General features: G+C 42.4%; 1 protein-coding gene across 8 annotated transcripts in view; it reads left to right on the top strand.

The window, feature by feature from the left end:
• The window catches only part of elmo1 (engulfment and cell motility 1 (ced-12 homolog, C. elegans)), a 99210-nt gene that overhangs the window by 74080 nt on the left and 10096 nt on the right, over positions 1 to 15034 (top strand). For all 8 annotated transcript variants that reach the window (XM_056398855.1, XM_056398853.1, XM_056398854.1 and 5 more), the window contains one exon: positions 12444 to 12607. In XM_056398855.1, coding sequence (XP_056254830.1) covers positions 12444 to 12607 — 164 coding nt within the window. The remainder of the gene's footprint in view (positions 1 to 12443; positions 12608 to 15034) is intronic.

Raw genomic sequence — 15034 nt, 5'->3', positions numbered from 1 at the left:
ATTACAATTTCACCCTGTCTCACAAACACACACCCACAACTACATGCATGCATACACACATCCTCTGTTCTCCTAACCCCCACTACACTCCAGGCATCGTCTGTATTCCAGTGTACAGTCTGTGTGTGTGAGGTGGGGGGTTGGGCTTTGTTGTTGTGAATGGGATTACTCCACATCACCAACACCCACCGTTTGTCACCAGAGGAATTCAATGCCATTACTACTGCTCTTCTCCTCTCCACACTGTGTCGCTCAGCCTTGGATGAGCTTCAACCAGTGTTTTAGCCAGAGGGGTTTGACACAGGATTAGAGTGAGGTCAGCCCCAGACTGCAGAGCAGGAGCCTGTGAAATACTGCCAGTAACTGATTTTCAGATTAGATTACATTCAACTTTATTGTCATTGCGCACAGTACAAGTACAGAGACAAGGAAATGCAGTTTAACATCCAACCAGAAGTGCAAAAAGCAGTAAAATGCAGAGTGATGTGCTTACATGTAGATATTTATAAATAACAGTGAGGGGTCTGTATGAATAAGATAAAATATATACAATATGAACAGCAGCTACAGTAGGCGATTGCAGGTGTAAGTGTATATATGCTGTGCGGGTGTAAGAACGAGTAATGCCAGTAGTAAACATTACATGCAGAATAAACAGCCAGATGTGAATATGTGTATACACTATAGGTCAGATATGTATAGTATTATTGACAGTGGTATAGATATGGATTGGTGTGTGGGAGAATAAAGAGCGCAGGTAAGTGTAGGTGCAGTAGTGTGGCAATGGAAAGTGAGTGGGTGTGTGAGAGTCCTGTAGCGCCTCCCGGAGGGGAGGAGGGCAAACAGTCTGTGACAGGGGTGAGAAGTGTCCCTGACGATGCTGCCCTGTGATGCGTTGGGCAGTTTTCACCACGTTCTGCAGTCGGTCTGAGCACTTGCCATACCATACAGAGATGCAGTTGGTAAGGATACTCTTGATCGTGCAGTGTTAGAAGTTCACCAGGATCTGAGGAGACGGGTGGATCTTCTTGAGCTTGGTGTTCTGACCAGGGTTGAAGCGTGTCGGGTCTCAGAGAGATCCTCAGATTTGGACACCTGGAAACTTGAAGCTGGGGACACACTCAGCCTCCATCCCATTAATATAGATGGGAGTGTGTGTGCCGCCTTGGGTCTTGCTAAAGTCCACAATGATCTCTTTGGCTTCTTGGTGTTCAGGGCCAGGTTGTTAATCAGCACACCTTGCCACCAGGTGCTGCACCTCTTCCCTGTTGGCCGACTCATCGTTCTCGTCAACCATTGTGTCATCTGCAAACTTGATATTGGTATTGGAAACATGTACAGATGTGCAGCCATAGATGAAGAGGGAGTACAGAGGAGGAGATGTGGGACCTGGGACCTGTTGTTTAGAAGGTCCAGTATCCAGTTTCAGAGGGAGGTGTTGATGCCCATGTGCCCACTGAGTTTGGGGATCAGGTTGGCGGAGATGATGATGTTGAATGCTCAACTGAATTCGATGACCAACATTCGTGTTACTGTTGTCAGACTTTTTTGCAGAGAGTTAGATGAGAAGTTCCATCCCACTCTCATATCTGTTCATTCATTATGAAGCTGCAGCCAGGAGGCAGTTAGCTTAGCTTAGCTTAGCATAAAGACCATAGAATCAGCACATCTCAAGCTCACTTGTCATTTGATTATACAAAAACAAAAAAACAAACCTATTTTGGTTTTACCAGGGTGCCTCTTGATAGAGCTAAGATAGCTTAGCATAAAGAATGTTTCCATTCTTTATGCTAAGCTAAACTAACTCTCTCCTGGATCCAGCTTCGTGTTGAACAGAAAGAAATGAGAGTGGTGTCAGTCTTCTCATCTAACTCTCAACAAGAAAGCAAACAAGCCTATTTCCTAAAATGTCAAACCATTCCTTTAATCGACAGTAAAAATAAACGTTATTTGCAGCCCTGTTAATGATACTGCCCCCTAAATGGTGAGCCAAGTTCAATCTTGTTGTCTCTGTGTATCAGTGTCCTGTTTAAAAAGTGCCCTTGAGCAAGAAACCTTGAACTTGGTAAGTCTCCGTGGGTGAGCACTTCAGCGAAATGGACCAAGCACACATGTAAAGCGAAGCCCTTTTGTTATTGGTATTTGACATTTCTGTTCTGGCCCGGGGTGATACAGAGGAGAAAAGATAATCTGCTTTGTTCAGCCATGTTGAAGACTGACCTGTCCCATGTGGGATTATTCACATGGCAATCCTCAAAAGCCCCTGCAACTATAGTTGAGTGACCCTCTCATCAATCCTCATACATCAGCTATTATTTAGCTTCTTATTTAAAAATAATTTGGTGTGGTGTTTAGTCTTTATGTCACTGCAAATCAATTAAGGACACTTAATGCAAATGAATGCAAATCATATCTCGCGCTGCTCTTTAGCACCAGGACAGTTTCTCCACTTTGCCAGAAGACTCATTTGCACGTGTACATGATTAATGAAATGGGTGCTGGTGCATCCAGTCAGAAGTGATGTGACGGTAATGATGCCAGTGCAGGTGCCAAAGGTTTAGGGGTGGATGCCTTGTTTGGATTCCAGGAAGCAGCTTGGGACAGTTGGTGTAAGCGCTGCACACGCTGCCATATGTCAGCAACCATGACTGCTGCTGTCGTGCTTGCATGAAGCAGTACATCTATGACACGTATCAGGACTCAGTAAACCGGCTCATCCCCCATCCCCCATTCCTCTCCTCTCCTACAATGAGACCTGCTGTTTTCTCATTCAATACTGGTTTAATTTACCTCTCCAAATGCCTTGATCTTTCCATACATCCTTTTCTCCCCTAATCTAATATATCTCTTTCTTTTTGTCTTTCTCTTTCTCTCCCTTCTGCTCTCTCCTCTCTTTTACACCTCCTCATTCTTGCCTCTCGACCCCCCCCCCTCCACCTCTATTGTTGAATTCAGACAGGCTATTTATATCTTTCTGCCTGGCTGCCTCACCTCCTACTCCCTTAACAAGGTTTGCTTTATTGTTTTTGCACGTGTGTATGCGCACTCGGACAGTGCATGAATGTATGTTTGTACATACCCCATGACAAATCGGTGTGTTGTTTTTGTTTGTATGTGGGTTTTTTTATCCTCGTGGTTTGTATGTAGGTGTGTAGCAAGAGCAGAGGGTGAATGCCAAGCTTTGTGTCTATGCAGGGACCTCTCTTTTTTTCCATGAGTGTGTGTTTGTGTGTGTGTGTGTGTGTGTGTGTGTGTGTGTGTGCCTAAAGGGACATCTCTGATCTCAGGCAGCGTTGGTCCACTCACACTGAGAACACCAAAGCTAAATTCACTAATCAGACCAGAGAGATCATCAGCCATTAGCATCAAACAGTCAGAGTTGCATGAGCAGAGATGCAGAGCTAACATTTTGCTTTGTTGTGTGTCAAGATAATGATCTTGTTGTCTCATCTCCACAACAACTCACTGGAAATCAGCAGGGGAAAATACAAGTAAACTAATTTTCTTGTCTTCTGATTTAGTTATTTATCCATCTATTCATTTATCTATGTCTGTTTCTTTATTAATGAGTGAGTGTGCATTGCTATGAAGACGTGTGTGTGTGTATGTGTGTGTGTGTGTGTAATGCTTTTTGTGCACAGTCCACAATATGTACTTTAGACTGCTTACAGACAATGAAAAGTCACTAAAGGCTCTTGTGTGTGGTTGTGACTTATTGTAGATGCATGCTGGGATATGGCGGGCTGTAAGCCTTATCATTATTATCATATGATAATCTTTTTTTGATGTATCTTTGAAACTGGCTTTAAGTTGAAGCACTTCATCTGTCTGTGTGGGGCTGATGATGCATGTGGGGAAGGGAGACAAACACGGATGTCTGTCAATCAGAAGTTCTCCATCTTTGGTGAAGGTGTTTCTCGATGGTCCACCTTCCTCCACCAGTAACAAAAAGACAAACTAAGCTGGGTCAAAGCCACACTCGCTCACATTCATTAATGCCATTAACAATTAAGACCAAACATGCAAGAGCAAATAGTTTGTGTGAGAGTGTTGCAGAATCAAGAGCAGCAGCTAATATGTCGGATGCTAAGGAGTACACCGGACTAAATAATCAGATTATTCATTTTTACATCTTGTAGATCTGCACAGAGATGCACACCATTCTTATTTACAGTGAACCAGCCACCGTCACCAGCCCCCTCTACCTGTCAATACCCCGAATCCCATTGTGCATTGTGGAAATCCATGCAGTTGCCACAAAATCTTGTGGAAAATGCAGCAGCTCGCTCCGTAGGCGAAAATGGCCATGCAATGTGCAATGTTATGTGACTTGCATTTTTGGTGTAAAAACCCTGTAACTGTCCTAAATGGATGATGTTTGCATTTTTTATGGAGAACTTGGATGACTTCATTTCACCAGACAAGTTCAATCAGATCCAAAAACGCATTAGAAACAGATTTTTCAGATAGTTTTTCTACCCAGCAATGATGCCTTATCTGTAGACTGCAGGATAGTGCTTGTCCCGGATGAGGCTTATCTCATATAATGAAATAATACCTGTTTTGATGTCCTTGAATAGATGTTTAATCACAACCAATTTGTTCATCCCTCTGGGACAATTAATGCACAATGTTCATATTTCCAGCAACAACCGTGTCGTAATAAAACACTCATTAATGCAATGCTGTGCACAAGCCAAGGTCAGCACTTGGCTTTCATCAGCATTTCTTGATGGACTAACCGTAAGTGGCGGTTTCCCAGGTGGCTTTGCTCTTCAGTCATCCATATGGACTGTGCTGCACTTCACATCAAGCTCGATGTTGAAAAAGAGCTCCTCTGACATTTTGTCTAGGCGTGCAGTACTGGGCCTCTAAATATGGTAACAACAACAGCTAGCAGCAACAGCCGGCGTTGACCTGCATCACTCATGCAGAAGGAAGAACGGGACTGATGGAAGGGGGTCTCCAGATGTGTTTAGTGAGTGTGTGTACCTCGGGATATTCGGAATTTACATGGAATAATCACCAGTACTTATGTTTTGTGTGTATTGGTGCTTGTTCATACTATATAATGCATGTACAAGAAGGAATTAATTGGTATATCTGCAGTAGTTGTATGTACATAGAGAGTGTGTATATCAACCTCGCCTTCAGTGCAGTATGTTCTGTTCCCTGTGGTGCTTTAATGCCGTCAAACAGGTCCCTGAGGCATTCACTAAAAGAGGAAAGATCTGCTTTATCTCTGCACTTTTAACTTACATGTACCCCTTACCACTCTGTCTTATTTTATCGAAATATCCAGATACAATGACTCCTTACATTGGAGCTGTGGAGGGTAGATACATAATTGAAAGTTTAATGGATGAAAGTGGTGTCTTTCCACTTAGATGCTCTCAGCAGACTTAACTCAGAGCCATGACGGGGCTGTCAGGAGAGTCTAACGAGAAAAAGCTGAATATACTGAATGTAATCTGGGAGTTTGGCTGCTGTGCAACATTCACTGCTCTTCACCCTCTTTGTAATGACACCCTGACAGCCTCTTGTTTGGCATTACATACCATTAATATGGCCGTCACCCAGTCCCAACAATGTTTCAGATAGAATTACAAAGACGTGGCATAATGCTGTCAACCTGTAAAAGAATATTATCAAGGCTGCAGCTAACGGTTATTTAATTATCAAGTAATCTGATGATTATTGTTTTGATTAATTATCAATTAAGAAATAACAATTAAAAAACTAATGAAAAGTGCCTGCATATTTTTTCCAAACACCCAAGATGATTTTTTCAGATTGCCTAATTTTGTTTGAGACTTTGTCTGCTGATTAATTTTCTCTTGATAGACTTAGATCAATAATCTAATTAATAAACTAATCGTTTCAGTGATGCTGAAGAGTTTTTGTCAACACTATTTCATTACTCTTCATGATGCCCATATTGATTTAGTCACATTTAGCAGTACCCACTATAGGTGAAGGCAGTTTCACCATCCAAGTACTGACAAAGGTCGCCCTGTGTCGTCGCCTTTATGTCACTTCGTCTGAGTTGCTCACAAACCTCGTCTCTGTAACCATCACGTCTGTCACACCCACGACAGCTGACGTGCACAGCAGCATGGAGTGTTGTTTCAGATCGAGCTTTTTCCCAAGCCAGTGGGAAACATTTGAAGCACTACACTGTGTTGTGACCAAAGCGAAGCCATATGTGTGTGTGTGTGTGTGTGTGTGTGTGTGTGTGTGTGTGTGTGTGTGTGTGTGTGTGTGTGTGTGTGTGTGTGTGTGCGTGCGTGCGTGCGTGCGTGCGTGCGTGCGTGCGTGCGTGCGTGCGTGCGTGCGTGCGTGCGTGCGTGTGTGCTGTCAGACGGAGATCTGTGTTTTGTTGTGCCTCCCCCAAACGTCCCCTCGCACGGACCACGGGGGTGATGGATAGCAAAAACCGGCACAGTTGGCATTGTTGGCACAGATTAATGTCACTACTGTTTCATAAAAGGAAACCAGAAGGAAACAGTGTCTGTGTGTCTACATACTGTGTGCACAAACAAGAGTCATCTCTAGCTTGTTAATACATGATTTGATCTGGTGTAGACTGCACTCTGTTAGCTATACTCATGGTTAAAGTCACATAAGCTATTTTTAATGTCTTAAAATATAGCCTATAATAATTTGACAGCTTTAATAGTGATTTAACAGTGACAACAGAAGCGTTGTCTTAAGTTTGGCCATTAATCTCCAACCACAGATTAGTCCTTTTTATTTAGTCAGCTTCCAAAACACATCTGCATCTTTGTTCAGTGCATTTTTATCAGCTTCTAAATTTAATACAAGCCATACCAGACTCACTCTGTGCAGCGTGATAAGACATAGGCTTCCTTTCATGTCCATCTCTGTGGCATTGTTTTATTCTTATGACATCACGCTCAACTTTGAAGGAGATAATTATTAACTGAACATGGGACATAGTGGCAGCTAGGTAAAATGTAATTACCATTTCAATAACAGAGAAATTAGTTCCCAGTATTCTTTTTCTTCTCTGTATCAAAAAAAAAGGCCCCTGACAGAAGTGAACAAATGTGTGTGTGTGTGTGTGTGTGTGTGTGTACTTTCATGTGTGTGAATGCTTCCTTTTGTATGTCTGCGAGCATGCATGTTTCGTCTGCTTCAGAGCCTCAAATGCACAGATTCACTTCTGCGACGTTCCCATTATCACCACGTGAGATTGACTTTTTGATTGCTTTCCGGGGAGTCTCGACAAAGTCATTATTCTATGATTACCGCCTTATTATTTGGCCACCTAAGAGCCTCTCCAGCACGTTCTCCAGATTTTTTCACCCGGGTTTGAATGGCGGGTGAGCGTCTGACTGACAGCTGGTAAATGATGTCATTAGCATCCTCTTAGGTAAATGGAGCAGCGGCGACAGTTGATTGGTCGCCAGGAAGGGGACGGTAATTTGTTACGGCTGAAGCGTTGTCGATGATTGATAGTGGGGCGACTGTGGGAGAGCTGAGCTGCCCGACTGTCCTGTTTGAGCACAAACTGAAAGGAACTGAGGAGGAGAGTGAGGATGAAGGAGTGTGGCAGATGAGTCAGTGCGGCCATTTCTTCATTACGTGTACTAGATGGCTCATGGGACAGTGTTTAATTACTTTTGCTGACACTTGCTCTGGTGTCTAACGTCCCCTGCGAAGGAGCTACAAGAAAGAATGATGGCCTGTTGTCTGGGAGAGCTCAGGGCGCGTGAGAGGGAATGTAGCAAAAAGACAGAAATAAAGGTGGACAAGATGGAACCGATAAATCTCGGATCAACAAGAATAGAGGCACATGATGAACAACTCTGCACTCAGATCATCCAGAAAGCAGCTAAAACGACGCCAGTACAAAACTGAACCTAAATTTATCCTGAGAGTGAGCTCATCCGACAAAGTTAGTTTCAGCACTGACGTCGCCTCACCTCTACCAAGGTGCTCTCTGAGAAATAGGAGGAAGAAAAAGAAGGATGAAGATAAAATATTCATAATGCCCCCGCCCATCCCAGCCCCCGCCCTGTTGTGAAAGGACCATGTGTTCGTTTTTAATGTGATGAATATTCGCAGTGTTAATTAGCATGAGTGCAGCCACATGGGCCAACAGAATTGTTTTCCTGCCAGAGACATGACTGCAAACAAGGCATATTAATGAACATTCCCCGAGGACGCCTCCGCTGAAACACCAGGGCTGCGTGGCAGTCAGTCTCCGGAGATCAGGATTAGGTTGGAAAGAAGGCTGCAGGTGACAGTGAGATCTGCCTTTAAAAGCTTTTATGATTTCAGGGAAGAACGAGAGAATTTGTTTTTTGTTTACAATCTGCAGTCTTAACTGTACTCCACATTATAAGTAAAACTGAGGCCATCAAAGCCCAGTCTTTGTTTCTCCTGTCATATTATTTCCTTTATTTTTAAATGGCTTCTTAAGGGAAGAATGTCCCTTCTAGACACACTGACAGGCCATTTGTAATCTTAATGGGAAAATAAATTAATTTGAGGCTTTATTATCAGGATTATAAGCGTGTGTATGCGTGTGAAAATTTATGATAGGCAGCTCGGTGAAGCTGTGATTAAAAGTGGTGGGCAGCAGTGATGAATCTCTCGTAGCATGATTGCAAGCTGTGGCTTCTTCCACTCGTCTGGAAATTTTTCAGGAGGAGGAGGAGGAGGAGGAAGAGAGGCTGCGGCTGAAATGCCAGTCCTGGGGGGTTGTAAATCTGCTGTTGGCTGGACCGCGATTTCTGAAAATATGATTTACAGATTACATGGAAGCACAGACTAAGACAGAATGCGGAAGAGCCTTGCATGGAGATGACATTCACCAGTGAGAGTTAATGAAAATATGTTCCTAGCTGTTTCAGCTGATGAAGGAATAGACAGCTGCATTTATGGATGGATGAACCGATAGAAGGATGGAAAGGAACAGACAGACTGACGCGTGTACAGAAAAACAAAATCCTCCTTCTTATAACTGTCTTCAACAAGCCTGCATCTCAGCTCAGTCTCTGCACACTCACCTAGAACAGGTCTTGACTGGTAGGGAGGGAAAGTGTTGACCTCTGCCCTCTAGTGGTTGCAGTCTTACTCAGGCATTTGCATTTTTGTTTCTCTGTTACGCTACTGAAACATGGCTAAGCTCCATGAGTGTAGGAACAAAGTAGAGGTAGTCCCCTTCATGGAAATAATCATGAATGATCCTGCTATTTCTATGACTCTGTTGACATACAGTAAAGGAGCAGCTCTTGATACTGTCCAGCAAATTCCCCTTTTTTTGGTTGACATCCCTCCTTTGCCCTCGTCTCATGTGCAATTCACACCAAAGAAAGCAACAGAATTTACCTTTTATTTCTACATGCAGAGACTTGATCCCGGCCGCTTCTTTTTTTAAACAGCTGAGATCCTGATCTGAACTTTTGTCTGCTTCTGTCAAATGGGATTTGAAGAAGGTTCTTGTGCTGAGTCACTGATGTCCTGCATCAGCCTTAATGCCAGTTAGACTTGGATCACACGAGAGAAGACCTTGTGCACTGCTGTGGGTCTGTGTCTGAGCTTTTGTAAATAAACCAGACGACAAGGGTTGCACAGGTTCCAAATCTAGACTCATTAAAACTAATTTCAGAGCTCAACTGTAGAATCACTCGACTCCTGAATTGGTGCTTAAAAACATTTAAATTAAACTAAATAAATCCATGTGACTTGACAGACCTCTTTTCTGCGGTTGTCACCTTTTTGTGCATGTGTTTATTTTCCAAGGTCAATTTGTTGCCCATTTGTTAGAAAATACACTGATTACCGCCTCTGAACATATTTGCATTCCAAAAGCTAATCCCTGGATTAAATTGTGTAATCATTTATAAAATGATTTTTTTGGTCTTATTATGGTGGGAGCTCAGTATTACCTTCAGGGCTTATCAGAGCTACAATTAGAAATGGGTTCATTCTTTTTCCTGGCGCTCTCACTGTACAACATCCCAAAAGGGCACTTTGAGTCCAGACCAGTTCTTTATGCATTTTAACACAGCAAATGTGACACTGATTCAGGAGGATTATCCTCGATCGCCTGTGTCCTCTTTAGTTTTTCTGTGTTTTGGTGCTGGGTTGAGGTTTATGCTGTTCATGTTTCATTTTCAGCAACTGAAGTCTTCTATTTTTAATGCGCTCACCCCTGGCTTAGTCTGACTAGTGAGAGTCCAGAGGTTAGCAAGTTGATGAGTAATCGCCTTGCAGTAAGCACAAACAGCAAGAACAATATTACGTAAGACTATATTTGGGATCTTGGCACACTGGGTTTTGGCTTGGTTGTTAAAGGTGTGGAGCCCAGATGAAACCAAAAAGTACAGAACAGGAGACCAGACCAATTATAAGCAAAGACCATAAAGTATTCTCTGCATGTATAAGTACAAACATGCACTTAAAACATCATCCTTACCTGTTATTGTCTCTCAATATAATAGAGTCGAAACATTGTGAGGAAGTGTGTTTGCAGAGGCTGGAAATACTTGTGTGTTCTCAAACATTTGATCATGAAGGCGAGCAGAGAAAAGAGGATCTACAATGGAGCAAAATCAAATGAAACAGAAGGGAAGACAGTCTATTTCTTTCTGTCACCTCAGTATGATCTGATCCAGTGAATCAGCATCTGCAGGCCCAGAGGCAGCTGCTAACAAGGCTGATCCATAATCATGGCTCCTTGTCACGTCTACAATCACGCTGCCTGCAGTAGCTGGAACAGCACCGCTCAGCCTGGCCAAAGAAATGTTAAGAAGCCAAGTCAAGTTTGTTTTTATGGTCAAATATATATATATATATATATATATATAGAGAGAGAGAGAGAGAGAGAGAGAGAGAGAGAGAGAGAGTCAGCAGGATTTATAGGCCTACTTCAACCCAGGCTCTGTAAGCTACTCTCAGCTGTGAGAGGAAACCACTGTTCCAGGTGCTTGTTGTATTTGAACCATTTCAGCACATTAGGAGTTACCTTTGCTCCCAGTCAAGTCCCTTGTGTGTAAGCCGAATACCTTCGCAAATCTACCTTTGAGTTATATTAGTGTTCAAATCCTAATTATGCAAAATGCAAATCACTTGTCAGAGTGCAAAGCTAAATGGAAGCAGCTGTCATTGAAGATTTCAGCTTAGGAGTCATTTTCCGGGGGCTCCAGCGTACGTGCCGAGGGATGAGGAGATTTTATACTTTGGGAAGAACCAGTGCTTTATTAACTGTGTTTAAAATGCAGTGTGGTTCTGTCATAAAGTGGCTCAAACTGGGCTTTAATTTCATTTCACACCTTAATGAGGTTAAGTACCATTGTGTTCAGGACCCTTTGTTTGATCACTGGTTTTGATCTCATCCAGCGTTCGAGGCTGAAAGACATGAACTCACCTGGAAGCAATGTTAGTTCAAGTATGTTGGGATCATAGAAAGTCACAATTTATTAACCATTCAGTTATTTAATAGCTATTTCTACTCAAATGGAGAATCTGTTCTCTACTAATTGATACTTCAAATGACAGAAGACGTGTAAGATTTTAGTTTTCCTAGTGCCGTGTTGCAGATGTCTTGCATATATTTTACTTTGACCAGATTTTTCACATCAGATTTTATAAGAGAATATCAATCACAACGAATGAATTCCAGTTTGCGTCAATTCAATTCTTATTTCATCTGCACAAATGTCGAAAAGGTCATGACTTTTTTCTAGTCTGTATTTGTGTGTTAGTTGAGGGGATTGATAGTGTTTACTACTGCTCACTTCTCAGCGTTCATATTGTTAAATTTCAGTGATTCTCATTGAACTCCAGTGCATCAGTCTTAAACGTGTGTGTGTCTGTGGCTAAGCATTTGCCTGTGTCCAACTGAGGAGTGTGTGTAGACTTAAATTATCTCCTGACAGTAATGCATATGCATTAGGCTAATTGATGTGGATATGCATGATGTGTTTTATGTGTTGTCGTGGAACACTTTCTTATTATATTGTTACCTCCGTTGATCACAAAGACCCCTCGAGTGGGATTGATGACTTGGAACAGCGCTCGTGTCGTGCCTCTGCAGCCAGACTAATGGTATTAGCTTGCTTGGGTATTATAGGAAAAGTTCTGTCATGCATTTCACTGATGCATGATACTGGGGCTAACAGTTGAGTATCCACTGTTAAATTATTCTGCTTTGCTCTTTCCCCCTTAAGGCTCAGTGCACTAGACTGGATTACAGGCTCTGGTTCTGAAAAAAAAAATCACATCATTAATCCTGTCAGGAACAGAACCACAGTTTATATGCTCCCCTGACTCCTAGAAATAGGGAGGGGCTTATGTCTGACTTCATGGCTACACTGACGCCCGTCTATAGCAGATACCATGACACACTTTCTACATGTTGCATCCATGATAATCTCACTCATCCTCAACCTCCCTGTTCTCCTCTGCAGGTAATGCAGGTGGTGCGGGAGCAGATCATGCGAGCGCTGACTCTCAAGCCTAATTCCTTGGACCAGTTCAAGAGTCGCCTGCAGAATCTGAGCTACACAGAGATCCTGAAGATACGCCAGTCCGAGAGAATGAATCAGGAAGATTTCCAGTCCCGCCCCATTCTGTGAGTCAACCAATCAGTGGCCATTATGATCGTGTCACACTGTAAAATCCAAAAATGCAACTGCACACATTTTTCAAAGGTTCATACTGGTAGTCTGTGACCCACAGGAGCTTGTTGGGCTGCCTAGTTGTTGACAGAATGCTTAATCCGATTAATGTTTACTATAATTTTATTCATACTTACTGTCAGTGTGATAACTCTCCTCATCTACCTGATCAAGCCTAAATCTGAAATTAGGATATGCCTTGTGCCTACAAAAAGCGCCATGGTCATTAATATGCTGTAATTATTTCTTTTTTCCTCTTTCCATTTGTCAACCAAATGCCAGCAACTGGCCTCAAGCAGGTTGCACCTGTGCTTTCTTCTCCAGATTGAAAATATGCATTAAATTCAAATTGTCTGCAAATGGCGTTCCCAGTGAATGCTCCATTAATGACCCTCCAGCTCATTAAGCATGGAGAGCTAGTCTGTTATAGATCATTCACTGACTGATCATGGATGCAGTCTCTGTAATGGAGAACATTGTTTTGTCCTGCCTGTATTTAATGGAGTAGCAAGCACTATTGAAAAATCGTTTCACAGAGTGAGCTTGTCCCTTTGAACAGTAATCAATGCTGAGCCAAGGGCTTATTAAATCGATATTGGAGGGGTAGAGACCAAACTTTTGAAGCCAATTAATCACAGAGGTGAACGCAGAACAAAGGTGAAGGAAGTTGTGGAAAACTGTACAATAAAAAAATACTCTAACTTAGTTAAAATAAATAACACAGGTAGTGTAGTTTTTAATTAAAGATCCATTTTTTTGACCTGATTTCAATATAATAATAATAAGAGTATAGCAGAATGCAACAAGTTCCCACCCAATCTCTCCAGTCTCTCCAGTCTGCTGTCAAACAGTATTTTGGGAGAAGTAAGTGATATATAATTGAAATCGAATCAGACGCTGACATGAAAAAGCACATTTTAACATTTTATCACAGCATAACTGTTGGAGAGCAGTGAGTGTCAAAGACTGACGAGCCTCCCGTCAGCAATATGAGATGACACAAGGGTGGAATTTTCCTCTAATCAATACGGTACAGTCATGACTTGTAAACATAATGAGCAGAGCATGTCAGACGGCAGATTTAAAGGAGGTCTGTGTTACCTTCTACAATTGCTGCCAATTTTCTGCCATCAATTATTGTAGGGAATGACTGCAGAGATCAAAAGAAGGTGAAGAGGAGCCATTATAGCTTCAGATCAAAGCTGCATCTCTCGTAAAATGCCTGAGCTGAAGAATTATTTAATGTCGTTTTGACTTGTTGGAGCAGAATTTGGAGCTGTTTTGATATGGGTTTTTTTTTGGGGGGGGGGGGGGGGGGGTGAGATGTATGTTGGAAGTTTTAAATTTACCAAAAGCTGCTTACACCAAGAAATAAAATCGTCATCACATAAAAAATTCATGCAGCAGGTCAGCTCAGAGCCGCTGAGGATGCAGTAATGAGAAAATGTTAATATGCAACATAATTTTAATGCAACCTCCAGAAAATTAGGATGAAAAGCGGTTTAACTCAATTCATTATTGATTCTCTCTTTCACTTGTGCTCGGCAATATTTTACTGATGTGCGGTGTTAATGTTAAAAGTTAATGTACATTTCCACAAGGTTTGAAAGGGGTTTTCCTGCCTCATTTCTTTGATGTTTTTGACACCTGATACCAAGCGGGGTGCTTCTTTTCATAGAGGTTTGCCAGGGCAATACCTCGGCCCATTAATTCAGTTGTCTGTGATTTTATGCATTTGCCGGAAAAGAGTTTAGATTGTAACTGGAGCTACTTCCTAAGAAGACAGAGCAGCCAGACTGTGTAAATGTCTGAGACAAAAACCGTCTCACGTGTCTCTAGCCCAGTCAGAAGGATGGCACGAGAGGCGCTAAAGCCGAGCTATCACCATCCATCCTTCCAGCGATGAGCCACGCCTTCCCCACTAGCTGTTTCTTTAAAGATGTCAGAGTGAATGTGCGACCACAGATCAATGTAATGACTGGAGTCACTGATGAGGCGAACGCATAGACGGGGAGGGCGAGCAGGGAGACGGATGAAGGGAGACAAGTGCTGATGGGCCTGACGGAGAGAGGGAAGAGAGAGAAGGACAAAAATGTGATCATGACCATCAGAGAGAGGAAATACAAGAAAATGAATAGCTCCTGTTAGAAATATAAATTTTTATGCGGCTAGAAAAACGTAAATCTTGTCAAAACCTGCAAATTTCTAGAATAGAAAAAACGATGGGGAGCAGCACTGCTCGGGCAGATAATATACATAATTCATGCTGACTAGTGTTGTGTGCTTCACATTCATATGCAGCACAGACACACATACATGTAGATGCATGAATAAATGACAGTGATCCGAGCTGGAGCGGCACAGATTTTCACCGATCAGCC

Source organism: Seriola aureovittata, chromosome 16 (genome assembly GCF_021018895.1).
Source record: "Seriola aureovittata isolate HTS-2021-v1 ecotype China chromosome 16, ASM2101889v1, whole genome shotgun sequence".
NCBI lineage: Eukaryota > Metazoa > Chordata > Actinopteri > Carangiformes > Carangidae > Seriola > Seriola aureovittata.
This window is presented reverse-complemented; position numbering and strand designations above follow the sequence as displayed.